At 41.0% G+C, this 25,952-nt stretch overlaps 1 protein-coding gene across 4 annotated transcripts in view; it reads left to right on the top strand.

Moving 5' to 3' along the window:
- The window catches only part of TPK1 (thiamin pyrophosphokinase 1), a 512,817-nt gene that overhangs the window by 235,591 nt on the left and 251,274 nt on the right, over positions 1 to 25,952 (top strand). For all 4 annotated transcript variants that reach the window (XM_075062600.1, XM_075062601.1, XM_075062602.1 and 1 more), the window contains one exon: positions 22,815 to 22,887. In XM_075062600.1, the coding sequence (XP_074918701.1) occupies positions 22,815 to 22,887 (73 nt within the window). The remainder of the gene's footprint in view (positions 1 to 22,814; positions 22,888 to 25,952) is intronic.

Below are 25,952 nucleotides of genomic sequence, written 5' to 3'. Positions count from 1 at the left end.
GGAGTTGCTAGGGTAAAAGTTCTCCGACGAACGTGCACGCGCGGCGCGTACACCTACTGGAATGGATATGAGCAACACATCTCGAAGAACAACAGTTACAAAGGTGAGTAACCGTGTTTTCTAGGGACACATTTTCACAAGCAAATTATCTAAATTGTGCCCTTTGGCCTGCATATGAACGCCAATACACAAGCTCAAACCCTGTTTTGTGGGCACACATGTTAGAATCTTACTGCTTATTTTGCACCCGTTTTACATATATATTTAATAATCTAGAATTGCAATATTTGTACTTTGGCTCGTATTTTGGTAACATGATGAAATCAAGTCCTCTGTATCTTCAGCGCTACTTTCATCGTCTCTTCAACACCATTAAGGAAGTATCTTCAGCTAGAAAAATGTTTTCTAGCAGCCTGTTAAAATATGCATCCTTCACTTGTCTCATTATCGGGCAGATTGGATTATCCCTCACAACTTTGCATACGCTTGAAAATCTTTCAAACTCATGAATAAACAGCCTGATGCAAATATTAGTCTTTAAATGATGTGAAAAATTTAGTTAGCAATGAGTCTTTCACAGAAAGAATGGACTGTCATCCATAGTATTCTACCAACTACTAAATGCCATCTCTAATGACTTCGAATGTAATGTAACTGTCATCAGAAGTGGTCTATGGGCTCCTCCTCAGGGCAGCTCAGTACAAATTAATTCAAAGTGTCTGATTCGCCACTCATCTGCATTGTGTGTAGTCATTTACACTTGAGCAAACAAGGATGTAAAATGCTACCAAATTGGAATGGTGGCATTTTATACCCAATTTTGACGAGTGTAAATGGCTGAACAAGGAGTGAGGCTGTGTTTAATCAGGCTGTAAATGTCTTATCTGGAGGATCAAGTCAGATTACTATATTTGGTAACTTATTAAACTGTGTTATATATTATGTGTATCTGTAACTATATATCTATATCCTTAAACTGTAAAATGGAATTTTTGATTCCATATGAAGCATTAATGAGTGCTTGAAATTTAATAAAATAAATAAAAATGGTAGTTGCTAAATACAGTATTTATACAATAGCATAACTTAATTAAAAGGCAACAAATAATAATTTTTGTAACCTCTTTTCAACCTAATCCATAATGAAGGTTGGTGAGGAAGGATGTTATACTCTCATACTCTGCGTCTGATATTAACAACATTCAGTATTTTAAAATGAAAAGTATGTTTAGCCCTTATGATTGCTCTGATATATTTTTTTTTAAAGATGGGGGCACTTTGTGCTAGGTACTATACATACACACAGTAAGACTGTAAGATTACAGTAAAAACAAAGTGTGGGAACTAAAAATCAAAACACAATATCATCCTTACACTTTCTTAACATATGATACACTAATGCATCTATGAAAAGTAAATGTTAACAGTAGTATTTTTAAAAACAGCCTGTAATTTGAGTCCCTTGATCGTCTGTGCAAATTTGTGAGTGCAAATGACTGAATTTAGACTTTCAACTACCAGATTGTTCATCAGCTGGTTAGATAGCTAAATGCTGGCATTTGCACTCAAAATTCTACATCAGGAACTGATGTAAGACTAAAGGTGCAGATACAATAAAGGACTGGTTGAGGCTTATTTAAAAGTTGGCCTTAGAAATGAATGTCACTGCTTTTAATGACAATAATTAGATCTACGAAGGGTGAACGAGTTTAGCAGACAGGTGGCAGCCAAAGTTTTGACATTAAATTTAACATAATATGGGGCTCCATAGCACTTGTAATGCATCTTTTCTTTCTAAACCAATAATGTTGTATTGAACTGTAATCCTTTCTTGACTCTCAAGTACGAAAACATATAATTTTGACATGGAGACTTTTGGTGTGTGTTATGTTTCTTTCATTCCTACATATACTTAAAAGTAGCAAAAATGTTGGAAATCTTAACGTAAATATCTATCGGTCAGTAAGGACCTGATCCTATACTTGTGCATACAAGTAACTTCATACATGTGTAGCTTCATTGAACTCAATGGGACTGTTAATGTGTGTAAAGTTAATCAAGTGTGTGTTTGTAGGATTGGGCCCTAACAGATGAATTTTCAACATGGGATTTTAGATCCACAGTGCCTCTTAATGAGTGTTGTTGCTAAATCCTTGTACTGACAACTAGTTGCTAATACATGTTTTAGTTCAGTAAGTTCTATTTAAAAACCTTTACCATCTGGAGTAGTTCATTTTACTGCAGTATTTATAGTATTTCTCTTTCTACGCATAGTTACTACAAGTGCTACATGGTAAAGGTAAACACTACGTTTTGGCAAACACCTAATGTTTTGATGATGCCCATTGCAGTTTCAATTTGTATGGTAGATTATGTAATGAACAGAGAGAAACTTTACTCCAAAATTGTCAAATACTCTGAAATCAAATGAACACTCTGTAAAATATTATACAACCTCTCCTTAACTACATTGCCTTGTTTAACATTTACCTATTATAAGCCAAATTCTGAAGTCCCCGCTCAAAGGCAGATATTCAGCTGTTGTGAATTGTCATAGCTCTATTAACTTCGAAGGAGCTCTCACAGTTTACACTGGCTGAGGATAGGCCCCTCAGTCCATACTCAAAAAAAACTCTGTGTGCTGTCCATGGGACATCAGGATTTGGTCCTGTGATTTTTATCTAATTATCTAAACTAGTTCCCTTCCTCCTTATAACATTAGACTCTGTGGCTGATTAACTATTACACATGTTTTCAGATACCTCTTCACTCTAAAATATGATGTTTATAGATTTCTTCTGCATGCTTTGTTTGCAGTATTGTTGTAGCTGTGTTGGTCCCAGCATATTAGACAAGGTGGGTGAGGGAATATCTTTTATTGGACCAATTTCTGTTGGTGAGAGAGAAAGAAGATGGTCCAGTAAAAGATATTATCTTATTCTTCTTCCCCCCCCCACCTCACCTTGTCCCTTTTGCATGCTTTGGCATTTAGGCACTGAGGATGGCTAACTTTTAGAAATATTTTACTTGTCTGCAGAGAACATTTAGTAGCTGTACTGACTGCTAAGCAAGAGGGAATCTGTGCCTGCAAACACAGCAAAAGCAACACATTAACAAGACTGGCTTTTCTTCTTATATTCAGTGGTCAGTCTTTGGGAAAGCAGACAGCCCAGGAGTGATCAGTGTGGAATTGCCCCTGGCTATGTTTATTGGATTTTATGTGTTACATCTCAGTTCGTTCACAAAGGAACAGGATGAAGAAGAAGGAGGAGGAAAAAAAAGAATCAAACCAAATCAAACCCACAGCAAGTCACTGTCAGCCAAACGGCCTGTTCTGTTGATTAAAGTGCAGAGCATAGGCATAAATCTGGATGTTTGCTTCAGTGACTTCAACATCTCACAGGAGTAAACTGCTACAGATGGCAGTGGCAGATTTCATTCCAATGGATGCACACTATGTTGTCCATTCTGCTCTCCCCCAACCCCACTGGGAAAAAAAAAGAAGAAATATATTTGTATATGCAAATAATCTTAAATTTAATAAATCAGACTGAAGAAAGCCTAAGGATTGAGTAATTTACTTCAGTGGAACAGAGCACAGCTTAGTTTGTTTTTGTTTTGTTTTGTTTTTTACATGTGAGAAGTAGGGATGAGAAACTCTTCTATTGTTTTCTGAAATTTAACTAGAGTTTGAGCAGCGAGGTCAAAGTGCAGTTATGGTCAGAAACAAACTTATTTAAAATACTATCGTCTTCCTTACGAGCCCAGCTCCTCATGTTTACTCAAATTCACATCAGCTGGCTTTACTGACTCATATAATTTTTTGGTACTGTTTACTCCAGTTTGATGCTCAAGTCCCAAAAGACACAAACTAACAAAAAGACACAGGCCAAGTACAGATCAGTTTAACACTTCCCTACCTATTAAAATGTAGTTGTTGCTAAGAGTTTCTCAGAGCATTGGGTACAATGTCTACACTGTATTATATACTCTGTAGATAGAGAATTTTTAGAAAAAAATTCTAGCAATAGCCTTGATGGGGATGGGGGGAGATGGGATCAGTTTCCACAGTGATCAGGGAATTTGTGCTGTACCCTACTAGGGAAATCTGTCTTTCAAGAGGGGTTTCAGCTTTAATATGGTCAGTTTGTTTATTTAGATTTAAAATAATTTAAAAGATGTCTATCCAAGGTCTCAGGTGCCTTAATAATACAAAATCCCAGCAGCATTAATCATATCAACCAGAACTCAGCCAGCTACCTACAGAAACTCCTCTCCGGCCTTGCATTGTTGTGGAAAGATCACTCTCAGCACTCTCCAAAACACCTACTGAACAGTTGTCTTGTCCTGGAAGGGTCACCAAATTTGGGCTATTTCAAAACTTAAGGAGCAGATTCTAGGGTCCTGGAGCCCTCCCAGAGAACACCTTGGCAGCCATCCTGTCTCATTTATAATGAAGGGGATCCAGCTCAAGTGCCCTGCTGACCATAGATGTGGCATTATGGCCTGAAAAGAGAGGGGATACCTCCAGTAGCCTGGTCTCAGGACAGTTAGGGCTTGTAGGTCATAAGCAACACCTTAAACTCCACCTGGAGACCAATGGACAGCCAGTGTAGTTCCTGGAGCTCTGGTGACGTGCTCCCAGCGAGATGCCCCACTCAGTAAATGAACTGCTGTGCTCTGCATCAGTTTCAGTCTTTGAATGGTTGCAAGGAGAAGCCCCATATAGAGCACATCCAGTGTTCCTAATTTTGAAGTAATTGAGGCCTGGGTAACGGTGGCAAGGTCCATATCTGAAAGAAAAGGTCACAACCCGTTAGCCTGATTCAGATGAAAAGCTGGCTGTAATATGGTAACGGAACAGCAGCTGGGCGTCCAAACCAACCCTTAAGTTGAGAATCCTAGGCCTGGTCTACACTATGCGTTTAAACTGAATTTAGTAGCGTTAAACTGATTTAACCCTGCACCCGTCCACACAACGAGGCCCTTTATATCCATATAAAGGGCTCTTTAAACCGGTTTCTGTACTCGTCCCCGACGAGAGGAGTAGCGCTGAAATCTGTATTGCCATGTCAGATTAGGGTTAGTGTGGCTGCAAATCAATGGTATTGACCTCCGGGCTGTATCTCACAGTGCACCACTGTGACCGCTCTGGAAAGCAATCTGAACTCGGATGCACTAGCCAGGTATACAGGAAAAGCCCCGCGAACTTTTAAATTTCATTTCCTGTTTGGCCAGTGTGGAGAGCTCACCAGCACAGGTGACCACACAGAGCTCATCAGCACAGTTAACAATGCAGTCTCCTGAGAATCGAAAAAGAGCCCACGCTGGACAGGATGGGGAGGTACTCCCACCGGACTTGCTGCTCATATAAGGAGAAGCGATTCGTGCTACAAATCCGTTCAAAGACAAAATGCAAAAACATTGCAAAATCTTCCAAGGTCCTATGAATGGAGAAAGGCTACTCCCAGGACTCAGTGGGGTGCATGTGTGAAGCTTAAGGAGTCGTACAAGCTACATAAAACCATTAGAAGCAAACGGACGGTCAGGAGCGGCAAAACATGCCGCTTCTACGCTGACGCCTGATGCAATTCCTACGGGGGATTGCCACATTAGTCCTTCCACCCTGTCCGTGGATTCTGAGGTGGCGGTGGTAATCGAGCAGATTAGACTTGAGATTTGCGGATGGGCAGATGAGGAGGAGGAGCAGGAGGACGAGTTCAGAGCGCACCCAGACATCCGTTTCTCCCAACAGAGAGCTTTTTCTCACCTGACCAGGGAACTTCCACGACTCTAGCTTCCCAAGCACTAGAGGGCAATGAAGCCATGGCAAAAGACGTGCCTGGTCGGAGTGTACTAGGTTTTGTAATATACAATATGCGTTTTAAAGTGAAGCATGTTTTATAGATTAATTTTCCTGAGGATTGGGATGGCATCTTAGCGGCAAGTAAGTTAGATTGGAAATGTCGTAATTGGGTTGGGGATGAGGTGAACATATCCTCCAGGCGGATTCCATGAAGCTTCTGGAGGATCGTATCAAAGCTTTGCAGAAGGTTTCTGCGGCATGGAGCAGCCTTATCGTCCTCCTGGTACGACGTTAAACACATATATCGTGCATGTAGCAAGTACATTGGTATATCTGCTAGCGCCACGCCTAGTGGCATTAGGTCCTGGTGATTGTACTGGTCAGTCAAGCACACATACGTCTCTTTATCTGCTGTGTTTCCTCAGAGAGTGATAGTCGTCTCAGGATGTAACTGGTTGTAAGTTCAGGAATTTAATTAAGGGACGGATGCGCATTTACTGGGCCTTGTTTGTCTGTGGCTTAAAAGAATCCCTTCCTGCAAGGTACAAGCAGCGTAGGGGGGAGGGGAATGGCGTGAGCTTTTTGCGGTTGGCTAGCAGGGATCTTCCTGCGACTCAGCACCAAGGTGGAGGGAAGGCGGGGTGTTAGCATTTTTCCATGATTCTGCATGCGCGCGTGGGCGAGGGGTAGTGACATCCACCAGAGAATGGAATTGGGGGTGGTATTCCTGCTGCTGCATTTAACAGGAAAGAAGCAACTGAAACGGGATTGCTTGGTATTCTGGGCAAGGAAGGGATTGTGTATATGAAGGCGCGAGCCAAAAGACAATGGCTACATGGGCGCATGACAAGCTGAATTCCTGCTGCTGGCACTGCGTCTGTGAGATTCTACCCAGAGCCAGGCACACAATATTAGATGCAAAAGCGACCTGTAGTGAAATCAATGTTATGTAAGGTGAATAGTGGTTCGTTCACCTTGAAGGGTATAGCTGTTCTGTAAAAGTACTCTCTTTTAAAATCTTCTCTCCTTTTTTCGCCCCCTCATGCAGTCGCAGTTTTATTCAAGCCTCTACTCATCCCCAAGCCTACTTCTAGATAAACGGGAATAAAAGATGTGAGACGAAATGTTCTCCGATCATGGAGTACCCCGCATGAAGAGTCATTGAATAGAGTGGAAAGGACGTAGTATCAAATTAGGAAAGGTGCCAGTGAACGTGAGGAACGGAGGTACCAAATATGAGGATAGGAGGCGACGAACGTGAGGAGAGGAAGAGACTCTAGAGTATGAGAAGGTGAAGCAGGAGATTAAGGTGTAGGTAGGAAGATCAGCGGTGAGGGAGCAACGCTGGGGCTGCTGCATGATAACAATGACATCCCGGTGACGTCTACTGGAGTTACGAAACAGAGCAGGGTCACAGGCTCGCTGCACTCCTGTGAATTCACCCTCATATGTTCTATCTACTAACCAGAGTGGTTGGAGAAAAGTGGGGGAAGGCTCTCGTGCACCGCCCACCTCTAGCACCCCGGAACAGCCAACCACAAGGCTGTCATTACTTTGAAAATTTTTTTAGTGACTTTTTCTTCTCCTATCCTCCTCCACAACACTCTCAGCGCTACTTGATCAGTTCTCTCCTTTTTTACATTATGATTAATACAAAATCGTGATTTTAAACACTCTGACTTTCATTTTTCTTAAGCAAGCTGTAATTGAAGGGGAGGGTGGGTTGCTTCACAGGTAGAGTAATGCAAGCGGGGGGCGGGCTCATCAAGGGGAAACACAACCACAGCGCCAGTCCCCACCACACCCCAACGTACCCTGGCCGTGATGAAACTCTTTTTTTCAAAGCTTTCTTCTGGATGCGCCGCCGTTTGATGGTGTGCTCTTCTAATGCCTGGTGGTTGGCTTGCGCATAATCGCGGTCAGTGATTTGCCTCCAGACCTCCCACCCCCGCGTACAGGTCTCCCATTACTCTCACCAGAGATTCGGGAAAACAAGCAAGCAGCAATAACAAAGAGGACATTGGCTCTTTGGCTGTAGTCTGAAGCGAGTCAGTAATGTGCACCAGCTTGCCTTTCAATGGCCAACCATGCACTATTACTACACATCTCTGCCTGCCTTCAGCTGTAGTTTGAAAAACTCCTGACTACTGTCAAGGGCTTGCTTGCTGTATGGCTTCATGAGCCATGGCATGAAGGGGTAAGCTTGGGTCCCAGAATCCAGCATTTCACATCCCCAAATGTTATTTTCTGGTCTGGGAAGCCTACTCTTGCTGCACGTGCCGTTTAAAGAGTAGACTTTCTTGAAGACTGGCGGCTCTGTCATAGACTTGTGGCTATCCCCCCCCACGGGAATGTTGGTGAAACGTCTTGTGATCCCAGTGCTTGCAGGACAATTGAAATACCCCCGACCTTGTGGTTACGTACTGGGCTGCTGGTGCTCATGCAAGATAAGCGACGATAACGGGTTCCATCTATCGCACCCAGTTAGGGAATACCGATGCCACAAAGCATAACGTATGAACCTGCACATTTCCAGAGTCACAAACCCTCTTTGGTAGCAGGAACCATGATTAATGCAATTGCTTTGGCTATTCTCGCATCAACGGACGACCCCCAAGTAGATTCTTTCCCACTCCAAATTGCATTCCGCGACTGACGCCATAAGCTGTCCTGGAGGTTGCATAAGATTCAGAAGGGTATTGCCTACTCTTTAAACTGTGAGGGCTGCTGACTCATCCTAAGGGTATTCTGAGCATTTACGGGCCAGGGGAAGGCAGTCACAAAGTTCATGAACAGTCCCGCCCCCTTATGCACTGCCGAAAGTTCGCAGCCCATGCGAAATTTCCACCTTGCACAAACTAAGCAGTCCCACAAGTCCTGGCTGCTCTGTTTCCTGGGCAAAATCGGCGTTACGCCTGTAGAACCCCTTCCCATTACCAAGCCGATTGCCAAAGCGCAGGGGCCCAACCGACGTTTTGAGAGATTCTTGTCGTCCTCGCGTCTCACTCCGCTCTCGTTGCTGTGCCCCCTGGGGGGACCGCTGTCCGTAGCCGCCTTCTCCTCGCCTTGCTTTGCAGGTCCTGGTTCAGCATAGACTGCACGAGAATGTGCGAGGTGTTTACAACGTCCACAATTGCGGTCTTGATCTGAGCAGGGTCCATGCTTGCTGTGCTATGGCTTGCACAGTTCACCCAGGAAAAAAGGCACGAAACGGTGAGGCTGTACCCAGAACCACCCGCGACAATGTTTTTTGCCCCATCAGGCACTGGGATCTCAACCCAGAATTCCAGTGGGCAGGGGAGACTGCGGGAACTATGGGATAGCTACGGGATAGCTACCCACAGTGCAACGCTCTGGAAATCGACGCTCGCCTCTGTACATGGACGCACACTGCCGAATTAATGTGCTTAGTGTGGCCGCGTGCACTCGACTTTATACAATCTGTTTTACAAAACTGGTTTATGTAAAATCGGAATAATCCCGTAGTGTAGACATACCCCTAGTAAATGACTGTCGACATACTTCCTCAATCACAGGAACTGATACTATCTCTGCCATCTTCTCCCAGCTGCTCAGTCTTGTCTAGGTTAAATTTCATCCAGCTTGCTCTCATCTATGCCCCAATCTCATCAAGACAATGACTGAAGAGCAGTGCTACACCATCTGAGTTGGACAACGACACATACAGTTGGGCGTCATCAGCCTAATGACAACACCCATGCCTCCTTACAGACCCTCATACTGGTCCCACTTATCTGGTTGGCAACAGTATTGATTGGCATTTGTCTTGCTCACTTGAAAAAGGGACTTACACCCACTACTGTTAACAACATAAAGATACTCATTGCTTGCTCAAGGAATAGGAGTTTATGGTTTTTGGAGAACAATATTGTATACATTATGTTTTCCATACATAATTATGCCAGTTAAATAATGACTATACGTAAATAGCTGTTACAGTTAATTATTGAAATTAGAATGTAGCAGTAGTACCATACCATTCCAGAAACTTCTAACTCTCAAAGATTGCATCCAATCACAGTAGCATAGCAACACGTAATATGCTTTAGCATCTTCCAGCTAATGCTCAAGGTGATTCATATCACTACCTGGCCTAGAAAGTACAACAGATCTCACCTTTGTTCAGAATATTTGGCCAATTCAAGTATGATGAGAGTTTTCACCCACCTCTATGTTATGGAACTCCATTGCACATGAGATGTCATTGCAACCTTCTTGGTGCATCAGCTGCAGCTCTATGGCTGTATAAAACCTGAGGCTTAGAGTGCCGAGAGACTACCCTATGGCTATGTCTACACTTGGAACTCGGAGTGTGATTCCCAGCTTGAGTAGACATACTCATGTTAGCTCTCATCAGCAAGTGCACTCAAACTGGTTGTGTAGGATAGGCAGTGGTGAGCGGAGGCACAGGTTAGCCACCCTGAGTATGTACCCCTGGGTCTGGGGTGGTTTGTTCTTGGGGCAGCTAGCATAGGCTCCCACACATTGCTGCCTGTGCTACTGTAGTTACCTTTCTATTTTCAGCATGCTAGCTTGATGAGAACTAGTGCGAGTGTGTCTCTCAAGCTGTGAACCACTCCTTCTGCCCCACGCCCTCATGCTGATCTTCTTAGTAGTGTTCAGTAGCAATGCAGGTTATGCAAACCTGACTTGCACAAATCTGTACTTATGGAAAAAGTTCCGTAAGCTAGAAATAGATTTTTTTTGTTGGTTTTTTTTTTGCGTGATGGTTGGGTTTATGTCTCTGACGTATGCAAAATTGGAGTTACGCAAGATGTTCCAGAATGGAATGCTTGCGTAAGTCAGGGAGCAACTGTATGTGCCACCTTCTCATAAGATGTTTTCATATCTTGTCCTGACACAGATCTCTATGTTGAAACAGAAAAAACAAACCCAGCTTTCCCACATGTTCATGTATCTTACTGCCTGACAAACCAGAAGCCTTGTCCAAGTCCTGACTTAGACATCCAAATTTCCCTGTGTTCTCTGCAGACCTCTTGCTGTCTAATTTTCACCCAGGTATTAACCTCAAAAGAGTGGAACTCCCTACTAAATATTTTGCTACATCCTTTATTTCTTGTCCCAAGTGCCATTTTTGGTAGACCAGACATATGTGTGTGTGTGTTATAGTTAAGGTACATAGAAAATGGAAAAATGGAGAATATTTGTCTGAGTTACACTGTTGAAAATAGGAAAAAATATTGTAAACATCGCTAGGCACCACCATGAACTCAGCGCTCATTCTGAACATACATTTATCTTCTGTCTCTGCAATTATGTTCTTCAGTGATACACTGTGTACTAGCTATGGTCGTATTTAAAATGCCAGTGGTCCAATGGAACATCACTATGTTCCACCAGTGCACGGAAGCTGCAGTAGAGGACAGCAGCAAAAGGTTTCATAAGACTTCCATATCCTACTCATTTATCAGATGTCAGCTGTGCAGTAGTTAGACAAATACAATTGGCTGTTAACAGTTCTACACTACGGCTTCTCCCCATCCTCCACTCTTCGTCTCCCCGTGTGTTCATGTGTATTTTTGAAATGGAGCAATTTCTTTTTAATTTATATTTTTAATAGGAACATTTCAGAACCCACAATGCACTGTTTTCCTTTATACCATGTTTAGCATTGTTTAGAGTGAGGAAGGAAAGAAGAATAGAAATAAATCTGCAATGCTCAAATACATCCTTGATGATGCTGAGGAGTGAGAGAGTTTAAATTAATAGAGGGGAGGGAGTTTGTTCACAGTGGCTGACTTATTGCTAGGTTAGAACCTAGAGCAAGAGACATTTTAACTAATCACGAGGGAGTCGTCTTGTCAAATCAATAAGGATATGGTGTCATTTTAGACACACACTTTATTTTTTCTTTAAACCCTTCTGTCTTCAGGTTAAACATATATTTGCAGTTGTTCTTGTCCTGGTGGTTTTTCTTGCTTTTTCTTTTCTTTTTGTATTGCCATAATTGTAAGGTATCTCTTCTCTGCTCAGTGCACCTAGGCAACTGAATCATTGATATGACTTATGTATGGACATAAAGAGGAGAATGTGCCCCCAAGCAAGAAGCATTCTGAAAAATGAACATCCAAGCCTGTCTCTCACATTAAGGACATAAGGGCCCAGTCCTGCACTAATCTCTAGTGAGTGGATGCCTGCATCTGTGTGGAGTCGCAGTGAGTTCAATGGCATTCATAGACTTTAATCATAGAATCATAGACTTTAAAGTCAGAAGGGACCATTATGATTGTCTAGTCTGACCTCCTGCACAGCACAGGCCACAGAATCTCACCCACCCACTCCTGTAATTCTGCCATGTGGAGTTCAGTGTAGGATCAGGGACTAGGACTCCAGTTCAGCAAAGCACCTGAGCAGCTTCTTAAGTCCATTTCTATTTGGCAAAGTACCTGAGAACATGGTTTCAGGGATGTGCTGGTGAGTGATTGTTTTGTTAGCAATAGGTGATGCATCAGACAATTAGAGTGGTAGGAAAGAGACCTATATGAAGCATTCTGGATGCCATTGTTATATGCCGAGGCTCCAGAGTTTGAGAGCTAACAATCGGGATTCCATTTGCATTGCTGAGCCCCTTGTTGCCACACTGAACTAAGTCCGTTCTGAAACTTGACACTCTTTCTTCATTTTCCCTTATCCTGTTACAGGTGTAGTTTGTTGATTCATAGATTTCAAGGCCAGAAGGGACAACTATTATTATGTAGCCTGACATCCCGTATAACACAGGCTGTAGAAATTCACTGAATTAATTCCTGTTTGAATTAGAAAATATGTTTGAGTAAAGCATCTGCTCTTGATTTTAACAGTTGCCACTAATGGGGAGTCCACCAGGATACTTGGTAAATTGTTCAAATGGTAAAAAAATGATGCCATATTTCCAGTCTGAATTTGTCTAGCTTCAGCTTCCAGCCATTGGATTGTGTTATACCTTTTTCTGCTAGGATGAAGAACCCTCTGTTACCAAATTTCTCTCCCCCGTGTAGGTCCGTATCAGCTGTGATCAATTCACCCACAACCTCCTCTTTGTTAGACTAAATAGATTGAGCTTCTTTAATCTATCACTATCAGATGTTTTCTAACTCTTAAATCATTCTTGTGGCTCTTCTCTGAACCCTTTCCAGTTAATCAACATGTTTCTTGAATTGTGGATACTAGGACTAGGTACAATATTCTAGCAGTGCCAAATACTTAAGTAAAATCACCTCTTTACTCCTAACTTGAGGTTCCCCTGTTTATGCATCCAAGTATCACAATGGTCCTTTTGGCCACAGCATTGCACTGGGAGCTGATGCTCAAGTGACAGTCCACCTTCCCCCTCCCCCTCAAATCTTTTTTTGAGTCACTGCTTCTGAGGATAGAGTCTCCCATCCTGTAAGTATGGCCTACATTCTTTTTTCATAGATATATATGTCAGATTCCAGGGTGCAATCCAGATAGGTGTGTTACCACCTGCCCTGCAACCTTCGGTGCCTCAGAATGCTTTGCCAATCTGGGTCCCTCACAAACAGCATGCAAGTCACACCCTGAGCATCTGTGAATAGCTGCAGCCTGCCAACAACAATCCAGTTACACTCTGGCTTCTACCAACCTCAGTTACCACTTGCAGGATGACCTCAGTCTTGAATTTTCCCAAAAATGTGTGTACTGCCCAGCCCTCTCCTGACAGTTCAGATATTAGAGGTCCATTGCCCTTGTAAGGGTCAGTATTCAACAGTTTGCTTTTTAACAGGAGTTACCAAGCAGTTCAGTTTAAACACAACACTGGATTCATTTTGATTAAAAAATAAAACAAATTTATTTAATTATCAAGAGATTTTAAATGAGAACAAGTATAAGGCATTAAAGTCAGAAATGGTTACAAGAGAAACAAAGATAAAATGCTTTCTAGTAACTACAACTCAACAAACTCGACTTGCTTCAAGGTAAAATCCTCGCCACATGTACCCAGCAACACTGCTAACCAACCTTTCAGGATCCCTCCCAAAATCAAAGGGCTGGTTCATTTGTCGTCTTAGGTAAATGAGAGAGAGAGAGGGAGAGGGGAAAAAAGATAACGCTGGAGTGTTATTCCTCCTCACTTGAATAGTCCAGACGCCCTTTGAAATATATTTTCCTGAGGGTTACCCCTAGAAATAAAGTTGCTTCCCACTCTGAGGACGGAGACATGGAGTCCAATGGGGAAAGAAGTTCCATGTAGTACCTTGCTAAAATGCAGATCAATCTGTTCCTGCCCCTCTTCTTTGCAGAAGAATGGTGACTTGACAGGTGACTGACAATCAGAGGCGTCAGCTTTTCTTTTGTGTTCGAGGAACAGATTTACCCCTACCCAGACTTGTCTGGTAAACATATTTCTGTCATAATTTCAGCTTATGTTCATAACTTTACATGTCATGTTGCTACATACTTTTCACCAGGATATTATTGACCAATGAGGAATTAGTTTTTAGGTGATGCCTCACAAGGCATATGTTTTACAAAGATTATTACAATAGCGTGTATGATGTGAATATAGAGTGCGTTCGGTTACAGTATATGTTTGCATTTGGCCATGTTAAAATGCATATTGTTTGGTTGCACTCAGCATACCAAGCAATCCAGATCACTCTGTACCCGTAGCCTGTCCTCTGCACTGGCTGCTTTTTGTGACCATAGTCTGGCAGCAAGGGACAAGTAGTCATCCTCTCAGCTCTCAGACCCATCTGCTGTGGTATGTAGTCATGCTAGGTAAGGATTTACAATGCTCCTTTCATGAAGACACAGCAGGGTGTATCCCACCAAAAAATTCCTCTGGCCTGCCCTGAACTAAGCTGGCATATTTTGGATGGATGATTCTGTTAACCTCCATTCCTCCTTTTTCAAACCACCATGACTCCAACAAATAAAACCAAGTATAGTGCTCGATCTTGTGAGCTGGTAAGAATTTTCCTGCAAGGTGCTGAATGCCCTTAGCTCTCATTGCTTTCAAATTAAGTAAACTTATGACTGCAGTGGAGCATGCAGTTATACTTACCTTTTAAGTAATGTGTCAGTAGCAATAAATAACAAAGAGGGAGTTAAGGGTGCTCAGCAACTTTGTGAAGATTTTATTACCTGATTTTTCAGAAGGACAACGCCAGTTCCCATTGAAGCCAATGAGATCTTCAGGTGCTCTGCACCTTTGAAAAGCAGGCTATTAGTTCTGAAATCTTGGAGTAGCATTTTAGTTTATATTGCATAGCTCATTAGTGATGGGAGAACCATTTCAAACATTAGCAAAAACAAACCCAATAGTTCTACTTACCATTAACATTTCTTCTTGTCACTAAAGGGTAGGTTTTCAGAACAGAGAATTTTGCAGCATGATTTTTATTAATGATAATGGAAGTTGCTTGGCTGTCCCTGTGCAGAAAATTTCCCCCTGATGTATGCTTTGGGTAGTAGTTAGAGATGATGATAATCTATTCTATAATTTATTTCAAGTACTGTATTTTTATTATTTCCGGGGTGGCACACGACATTAGAGGTAAGCATAAATGCATATATTATTGAAGTGATAGCCTCACACAATTTTATAGTTTTCCTTAAATCATAACATTTCCAAATTAAATAATACTTAATGTTCTTGAATATTAAGGCTATTCAAAGGCCTTGGAAAGAAATTCATCTCCAAGACTGCCAAATATTAGGAAACAGCTTAACATTATGGTCTATGCAGCACTTTTGGGTAGTCCACAGCAGACTGGCCGGTCATATGCGTCCTGATTCAGCAAAGCAGTTATGTATATGCTGAAGTGATTTGCTTGAATTGTGGCCAGTGTGCTGGTTCTCTCTCACATTTCTGACTGCTAAATCTCACTACAAGAAGCTAAAAATACACTGTATAATTTCCAAATATTGCTTTTGTATGTAAGGTGTTACTGTTGCTGTCATTAAGAATTAGTAAACTCTTTGAGGCAGGGATCATCTTTTGGTTCTGTTTGGGTCCTGGTCCATGATGAGGGCTCCCATGTGCTATTGCAATACAAATAATAATCAGGGAAGTTTTGTGATTGCAAGTGAAAGTGGAAGTAGACTATGGGATCATGAACAGAAGTGGAAGTGTCCATAATCTATATTTTAAGATGTGGTTCACACTATGGAAAAATCGTGAGAACTCATGCTTGTAATGTTGCTAAAAAACTATTCTCTGCAGCAGTGATTCTCAACCAGGGGTATGTGTACCCTGGCGGGAACTCAGAGGTCTTCCAGCGGGTACATCAACTCATCTAGATATTGTCCCAGTTTTACAACAGGCTACAGAAAAAGCACTAGCAAAGTCAGTCCAAACTACAATTTCATACAGACAATGACTTGTTTATACTGCTCTATATACTAAACACTGAAATGTAAGTACAATATTTATATTCCAATTGATTTATTTTATAATTATATGATAAAAATGAGAAAGAAAGCAATTGTTCAGTAATAGTGTGCTGTGACACTTTTGTATTTTTATGTCTGATTTTATAAGCCAGTAGTTTTTAACTGAGTTCAAACTTGAGGTTAAGCAAGACAAATCAGACTCCTGAAAGGGGCACAGTAGTCTGGAAAGGTTGAGAGCCACTGCTCTGCAGGACGTAACAGTACATTTATAGCATATGGAGTCTGTTAACCTTGGGTGACTAGTTCAAATACAGATGAAGGTGCTGTGACTGCAAGTTGCTGTCATCTAGTAGCTTTTTTGATATGTTTGAAATTACAGTAACTCCTTGCTTAACGTTGTGAAAAATGCAGCTTCAAGTGAAATAAAGTTAAACAAATCCAATTTCCTCATAAGAATTAATGTAAATAATGGGGGGTTAGGTTCCAGGGAAATTTTTTTCGCCAGACAAAAGACTATATATATATATCTCAATTGTTTATTTAAAACGTGTGTGTGTGTGTGTAATGTTCAAACACACACACAGTATAAGTTTTAAATAAACAATTTAATACTGTACACAGCAGTGATGATTGTGAAGCTTGGTTGAGGTGGTGAAGTTAAGAGCGTGGAAGAGGAAGGGATATGTCCCAGGGAATGTTTTGCTGCTAAATGATGAACTAGCACTTAGCTGAGCCCTCAAGGGTTAACACATTATTGTTAACGTAGCCTCACACTCTACAGGCAGCATGAATGGAGAGAGGAGACACAGCATGGCAGAGAGAGACAGAGACACACACCATGTGTGCGTGTGTCAGAGAGTAAGGGAAAGACAGAGACACACACCGTGTCTGTGAGAAAGACGCACATTGCCCCTTTAAGTACGCTAACCCCACTCTAAGTACATTGCCTTTTTAAGTAGATCAGCAAGTTGAGACAGCACCTGTTGCCAGCAAGCTCCCTCCATCCCGAGCCCTGCTGTGTCCCCTGCAGCTCTGTGGAGATGGGGTACAGGAGCAGGGGACACCCTGACCTCTTCCCCTCCCCCACTCCCTGCACAGCAAGCAGGAGGTTCCTGGGAGCAGCTCCAAGGCAGAGGACAGGAGTTGCACACGACAATGGGAGGAGGGACAGCTGAACTGCCCATCAATTGATAGCCTGCTGGGTGGCTGCTGCAGAGGGAACTTAGGGTAGCAGATATGGGGGCTGCTGGCCCACTCTGGTTCCAGGACCCCACCAGCTAGCTGCAATGGGCTGCTCTTTCTGCAAGCAGTGGACAAAGCCAGTGGCTGCCAAACAACGTTATAAGGGAGCATTGCACAACTTTAAATGAGCATGTTTTCTAACTGATCAGCAATGTAACAATATTACTGTAGTTAGTTGTCTTAGTGACCAGTTTCCATGTCTCAGACAATCTTGTGCATAATCTCAGTAGAGAATTGATAGATTGATTAGGCGTGGGAACTGAATGTAAAACAAAAAACAGAAAATCAAATCTCCTGCTGTACCTGTTCTTAAAATGAACAGGACATGTCAGTCCCCACAGCTATCCTACTGCATCCTTCTCTAAGTGCTAAGTTCACAGAACACCCCTGGTAAAAACTAACCCTCATTCCCTTAGGGTAAAACTCACAACAGAGCAGCCAAAGAGCCCACTTTAGGGTTAAGTGGAAATATGGACTTCTAGACAGGCTGGCTGCCTGAAGATGTTTGTTGTATTGTAATTGAAAGCAAACTGTACTGTACTCTGTCTACAAATCTTCATGTCTCCAGTGTTAACATTTATTTTAAAAAGATTCATTGCACACCATTATATGCTAAAGGAGCTACATCACAAGGAAAATCAATAGTAGGAAATTGTAACTTTGAATTAATGATACAACTGAGTAGTTATGCCAGAGTAATTTATTTAAGAAAACCACACTATATTTTATTATAAAATGACTTCTAAAGTGATTTTTTTATTGTATAAAAAGGCATTTTACTCTTTAAGTTAAAGTTTGAAAGTGAGTTAGGAAAGGCCCAGTCCCAGTTCTGCAAACACTTCAGACGCAACATGATGCTCACTAGCTTTTTTAAAGCTACGTACTGAGGGGTGGGCCTTGTCTTCTAATCATCTGTTCCCTGAGGCCAACATTAAATGGCCAAACTGTATAAAGGAAAGACTGAACTATTCCTAGGTGTTTTTGTTCTGAATCTGAGATAGTTACAAATTTGTAACTACAGGGAAAACCACTTGTGGATTTTGAAGAACTGACACCTATAAGACCCCAAGGCTGGAGTTCGGGTGAAAAGCTCTGGAAAGCTTTTTAGCATGCATGTAGGTTTGTTTATTATTTAAATATGTTCTCTCTGTAATACTTTCACCTTAAGAATAAATGTGCATGCTTTTAGAGAGCTGTGTCATAATTTGCAACTGCTGGCAATTATAGCTGTTCATAGCCTTCAGAGAGAAAGAAAAGTGCATATACAGCTTACAATTCCTCAGTACACATACTGGACTCCCTTTCCAGCCTGGGATCATTCTTTCACTGTTCAAATCTTTTTCCTCCAGATGGTTCTCCAGGTGTTGAGATGGAGTGGGGGAGAGAAGCCACATGATGATATAATTCTCCCTCTTTTATACTTTCTTCCAGCTGTTATAAAGATCCTTTTTGTGATGTGGGACCCAGGCAGGTTCCATTGGTCAAACAGTTTTTATTGCATATGTGGCTTCTCTAAGGAGCCTCGTGTGTTGATGACCTATTAATGAGCTTCTGGCCAGTGATGGCTAGTCCTTTGTTGTAACTGAAAAGCTGGCCCTGGGTGTTCCCAACCTCACAACATTTTGCAGTAACACATACAGCAATACTTCATAACTTCACATATAACTATAGTACATACAATCCAACGGGATATTAATGTTCAACAGATCAAGACATTTAAAACAATACCTCACAAGGCATACTTTGTACAAAAGATATCATAATTATATGACAGTGGTGAATATGGGGGTTCCAGGGTGCTGCTTTGAGGTACAGACTGTCACAGAGAACAGGGTTTACAGCTGAGACTCCCAGGCAGAGAGAGTTGCACCCCTGCAGGACAGATTTAGATGCCTATCTCTGAGGGAGGCAGCAGGGTTTAGCAGCTCTCCTGGGCTACCTTAGGCAAGGAGCCACCTGGTTTTTTGTGAATCTCATTCTGAGATGCCTGTCTCTCCCCATTCATTGTGTAGAAAGCCTAGATGCTTAACCCTGGTTTTGTGAATCCCAGTGCTTTTCCAGGCACTTAAAAGATCATCATGGTGATACTCATTTAAGTTACTTTTTGAATCTACCCCATGGTGTGTGTCTTTTGCATCTTTCAGGAATGCTGTACCCTTTCAAAGATTTTCCTCTTTTGTTTGTTTTCGTATGTTTTGGGGGAAGAGAAGAAAGGAGAAGTTACAATAAACCTTGTAGTTGGGCACTCAGGCTGTTCGGTGCCCCCTGTGGGGGATTCTGAAGCTGTGCTCTGTTCCAGCCCCCAGTGGTGTTTCTAGGGGTGGCAGTGGCCTGGGGTTTGGGGGGTTAATTTTCAGCCAGAGTTCACAGGCCTCTCAGGAAGGTATGCCTATCTTTGAGATGATTAGGTGAAGCTGAATCCATTTGAAGTCAATATTTTAAAAAGATGTATTTTGGCTAAAGGAGAGAGAACTATGTAGCAGTTGTATTGATCAGAAGCGAAAGCAGTGTGTTCTAGGGACACAGCAAAGCTACTTGTTTTGGTTTGTACTTGTTTCTGGAGTTTACGGTTTGTAAAATTCCATGGATGGAAATTCAACTAGCAACAGTTTCTTAGTATCAATTTGGGATAAGCCAGACTCTCTGGGGTAAATTGCTACCTGAAGAGGATGTGTTTTGTTTCGCTTTCTCTAGTAGTTCTGCTCCTAGCCCCTCAATATGTCTTTTGAAACATCTATGTTTCAATGTTATGAAATGTTTAATGGCTACAAAAACACTGCAGCTAGTAATTAGTGTAAGGAATGAAAGCATGAGAAAGTAGGTGATCATAAATGACAGTTTTTCCCACATTAAAACCTCTGGATTGTGTGTGCTGTTTGAGCAAGATTAATTATAAAACAGCTAATGATCTATGGAAGGCCATAGAAGTAAATGTGAGATATCATATGATGCTCTTCATAACAACTGTTTTTCCTTCTTGGGTGGGGTGAAAGGCAGGAATTGATTTGTGGGGGACCATTTTTCACATCTAGAGTAAACTTAGTTTTAATAGTCTCCCTGCATTAGCAAGTAGGAAAGCAGGGAAAAGAACGAAGGATAGGAATTGACTTTTGAAGTTTCACAGGCTTCTGAGATCTTCTGATTAGTATACCTAGACTCAGTAGCAAACTAAATTGCTATCAGCTTTATTGAACAGGTGTTCTTTATCTGAATAGAACAAACCAGGAGTCCAGTTCTATTTCCACTGAAGTGAATGATCCTGATTCTTTTCTCACTTACACTTGTGTTGACGTCAGTAAAGCTATACTGTTGAGAATGAGAGGATCAGGTGTAGAGAGTTTTATGATTGACTGCAGTTGGTACGCAGGAGCATTACCTAAAATATGGTGCGTCCTGCTCAAGTATACAAGAGTCTTTGGTAAAACTCAGACAGTGTAGGGGATTGCTAATTTCCCTGAGAACAGGTTGGATTTGCTTTTGTTGGGAATACTGGTGGCTGTTTTGAAAGAGGGTAGTTCTATGCTGAATGCTATCACTTTCAGCACCTGCTGAAAAACAACTTTCAGTTATTAAGAACAGTGATGGCCAATAACTATTAAGTCTTTAAAAAAAAAATCTAATAAAACTAGTGCAGAAGATTTTTATGAGCTTTAATCATGTGGGAACTTTAAAGAAGATGTGGTGTTCTGTTAAGATCAAGTGGGAGAAAATTTTCCTGATGTGGTGCTAAATTTCTTTAAGGATGTCTTTAAAATTAATTAAATTTTTTAAGTTATAAGCCAGTGAGTGAATTTACTTGTAAATTCTTTGAAAAATCATGCTGACCTCAAGAGAAAGTTACAGAATGGCCCAATCCCTACTTAAGGCTGAAGTTAGTTTTGAAGTTATCTGTGGAACAGGAACCAGCACTTTCATAATGCTATCTTGCCTTTTCATCTCTCTTGCTATTGTATCTAAATTTAAATTTACAAGATTTCATTAAGAGGGAAAACTATTTTCTTCAAAACCCTTAAATGATACTTTGTATAGCACAGTTAAAGTTTCATTATATATTTGAAAATAATAATGGAGTTTACAAATCTGTTTGATGCACTTAAAAGCTATACTGGGAGAAACCAACCCATTTAAGGTAAAATAAATACCCTAAAATCTCTATTCCTCTGTTGTTTACAGCAAAGACAGTGAGACTTTAGAAGAGATGCTTTTAAGAATTTAATTTAAATTAAATTCTTATGGAACTTAGACATTCATTTTTTTTAAGGAGATAATTTTTCCAAAACCTCAGGCACTGATAATTTTGGGAGTACTTAACACTGGCAAGTTTAAAAAAAAATGGGGGGGGACAATAGGGAACCATAATAAAATAGAAAATTAGTAATAACTTAAAAAACAAACCACCTGAAAAACCAAATGATCAGTTGCCAATACTAATACAGAGAGTCCTCTTCTCCATAGGTATTTAGAGAGAAAATAAACCCAGCATCTCATACGATGCATCCCAGCACACCACAGCAGGAAGAAGATTAACCAAACTGTCTTTCTTCAGCACGTTTCTAGTATACTAAATCACTAGGAAAATGAAAGCCAAATTAAATGGATTTTCATGTAACTTTTATTTGATTAGCTATTTTTTGTGTGTGGGTGCAATGTATGGAACAGATTGCTGAGTGCTAAACTGGGCAACAAATTATCTTTAGTGGCTGCCAGCCCACAAAAGCTCTAAAGCCTTCATGACATCCGAAGGTGCAGAGGGCTAATTCAGATCCCTTGGGGGAGATTTAAAACTAACTTTCTATGTGCTGCTTGCCAACATAGAAGCTCACGCTTAGGCCTTTTGTGGTTTCCCTCTCCCATCAAGTAATCCATTATTCTTTCAAGCCACTGCAAGCAGAGATATTATGTTGGATTCCGCTTGCTTATAATGTCTTGCAACCCTTGGATAAAAGAACAAATTCTGCTAAATGTCTGACACCCTGAAACTATTATTGGTGTTAGCAAAGGAACAAGATTCTAAGAGACTAGATGGTATGGTATAATGAATTGGCTTTTAAGCTGTTTTGTTGATGGCAATGTATTTAAATTAAACAAAAAAAATATTTAGAGCTAATCTTTCTTAAAATATGCATGCACAGCTCCTGTTGAACTCTATCGGGGAGTTGCATGTGACTATGTAAAGGTGTAGTATTTGCCCCTTAGAAAAGAGAGAACACCAGTTTTAGACCTGTAGCATATTAAGATAGGGGCTTACTTAATATTAATTTTGGATGTAGACTACTTCATAATCTTGTTTCTTTTCCTTTGAGGGAGGAATATCCTCTCATTTTTTTTTTAATTTAAGAAAATAAGATGCCTTAATTTTTCATTTTACTGTTCATTGCTTTTCTTTCAGCTTCTTTCCTGATTACATCAGCGGTGACTTTGATTCCATTTTGCTTGAAGTCAAGGAATACTACAAGGTCAAGGTAAATTCAATCCCTTTAATGTATTTGCACTGGTTTTTGTTAAAGCATCATGGGTCCTAGCTCATTAGTGAGAAATCCTTACCACCTATTGGTCATCCTCAATTCCTCTTGGCTTCTGATGGATTTGACCAGGCCTTGTGTTATATGGGAGTAGCTCAATACAATTTAATAAGTACTAATGTGTAGAAAAAACAAAGCGACTTTGATACAGTTGGCTTTTAGTTGGGAATTTGCAGCATCACCTCAATATGGTAGAGATGTGTAGAGATTTTCTTGGCAAGAAACTACTGCGAACTTTCTGAAAGTCTGAGTTTGAAAGGCACCCACATAAGCTCTACAGATATTTTCAGAAATGTCATTTTTCATGGTTTATGATTTTATCCTTCAAGCAACAAACAGTATGTAAAGACTCTTTTACTGCTACTGTCTCGATCGCATATTAAAACCGTGAGTCCTGCATTGATTAATACAGACTTCAGTGGGACTTCTGGACAGATCCCTGCATATGTTAATTTGTAGCTAATGCAGCCAGCACATTTTCCACCAACACAGTTAATATTAACACTTTCTCTTTTTTTTAGGTCTTTGCCTTGGCTATTTAGAGTCACCACATCATGTTTAGAATCACTATTCTTAAGCTACTGTACATTAGTGAGAATGTTTTATTGGACTGCACATAACACTTTAGCAGTCTGTTTGTCTGGGACTTTGTGTGCTGAGTCTTACCCTCAGGCCTAAGAAAACTGACCTTTTGGAGTAACTTCTGTGAATTTGCAGAGCTCTGCTTATAAGCACCGCAGGCACTAGTTACAGACATGCTAAATAACTGAGTTCCGTATGAGGTGAGTAACTTAGCCTCAGAAACTCACAGATCTGATATTTCTTCTTTGGGTTTCAGCTGTATAGGAGAACGTACACAAGGACACTCCTACTGAGACTGAAATAGAAAATAGCTAATGGCCCAATTCTCGTCTGCTAGTTCAACTATAATATGCTACCACTCCAGGCCCAACATGAGTTCTTGCTTAAGGCACAATGGATATAAGGTGCTTTGTTGGCATTGCCTTCTGATCAAAGAGCTCCCATCTGATCGTGAGTTTTCATGTGTTGTGTACCTAAGACCTAGAGTTTTCATCTTCTAACAATTTGTGAATCTGATCCAGATTCAGCAACTAAATTAATTCCTAAGAGCTCATGCTTAATTGGTTAATGTTTGCAAAGTGAAGTTTTAAAAAATGTTGTTTGTGCTAATTATTAGTGTTTATCTGACTCATTCTGCCTAAGTTTCAAAGTGTAGTGGGAGATCAGACTTGAAGAGTGTTACCACAGAGAATATTTGACTTAATAGTTGGTTGTATATTGTTTTATAAATTACACATTTGGTAAGTGGGTATAGCTTACATGCCGATGGGTTCAAACAAGGGACTGCTGTAATGTAGTGGTGGGGTTGGTGAGGAAGAACTAGTAGGAGAGTGTTAGAAGGTGTATGCTATATCAGGGGATGTTGCACCTTTTTATGCCAGTTCCTTTTCCTGTTACAATATTATGATAAAAGGAATGTTTTAAGCACTTAAAGGATATTAAGTTTTATAAGGAATAGCCAACATAGGTTGGTTTAGCATGGTTGGTTTGTTGACAATCTGTGACAGAGTTGCTGACCTACTGGATGGGGGGAGTAGTAGATATGATCTATCTTGATTTGAGTAAAGTTTTTGACACAAACCAATATGACATTCTCCTAAGCAAACTAGGAAAATGTGGTCTTGGTTAAATTTCTATAAAGTGTGTGCACATCTGTTTGAAATACTGTACTCAGAGTAGTTATCAATGGTTTGCTGTGAAACTGGGAGGATGTATCTAGTGGGATCCCACAGAGCCCAATCCTGGGTCTGGTACTAGTCAATATTTTCGATAATGGCTTGGAGACTAAAATTTGTGGATGGCATCAAACTGGGAGGGGTTGCAAGCACTTGAGAGGACAGGATTAGAATTCAAAACACCCTTGACAAACTGGAGGATAGTCTGAAATCAAGAAGATGAAATCCAATAAGAAGTGTAAATTACTTCACTAAGGAAGGAAAAATCAATTGTACAACTACAAAGTGGGGAATAACTGATCAGGTGGTGGTCATGCTGAAAACAATTTGTGGGTTAGTAGATCACAAATTGAATGAGCTAAACAGCGTGATGCAGTTGCAAAAAAGACTAATATTCTGGGGTGTATTCACAGGTGTGTCATATGTAAGACATGGGAGGTAATTGTCCTGTTCTACTCTGTAGTGAGGAGGCCTCAGGTGGACTACTGTGTCCTAAAGTATGGCACCCAGAATTGGAAAGATGTGGATAAATTGGAGAGAGTCCACAGGAGAGCGATAAAAGGTTTAAAAAAACCTAGGCGTGTTTAGTAGTCAGAAGAGAAGAGAGGGTGTGGGGGAGGATGTATTAAGGGAAGTTATCAAGAGGACTGATCAATTGTTTTCCATGTTCACAGAATATAGGACCAGAAGTAGTGGACTTAATCTGCAGCAGAGGAGATTTAGGTTAGATATTAGGAAAAACTTTCTATCTATAAGGGTAGTTAAGCTCTGGAATAGGCTTCTAAGGAAGGTTGTGAACTCCCTGTCATTGGAGATTTTTAAGAGCAGGTTGGACAAACACTTGTCAGGCATGGTCTAAGTGTATTACGTCCTGTGTCATCACAGGGGTGGCTGGACCTGACGACCTCTCAAGGTCCCTTCAAGCCCTACATTTCTGTGATTCTGTGACTTAGTCCACTCTGAATTTGGTCCTATGTACCATTCAACTCCGAAAAGTGTCTGTAAGCCTATAACTTTGTCTTTGTGATGTGAAGCTAGCAAGTAGTTCAATGTGATTGGATGACTGTAACTGAGGGCATAATCTAACCTGAAGAATCTGTGCTATTGGTGGTGGTGCCTGAGCCAGAAAAGACACCGTTCGACTTGAGATCCTGTGAGGGTGTGCTTGGCTGAGGGAACGAAACTTTAATAAAAACAAACAAACAAACCCTGAAATAATTTGGTCTGAAGTTCAGATGTAAATGTGGA

Source organism: Chelonoidis abingdonii, chromosome 2, assembly GCF_003597395.2.
Source record: "Chelonoidis abingdonii isolate Lonesome George chromosome 2, CheloAbing_2.0, whole genome shotgun sequence".
Taxonomy (NCBI): Eukaryota; Metazoa; Chordata; order Testudines; family Testudinidae; genus Chelonoidis; species Chelonoidis abingdonii.
This window is presented reverse-complemented; position numbering and strand designations above follow the sequence as displayed.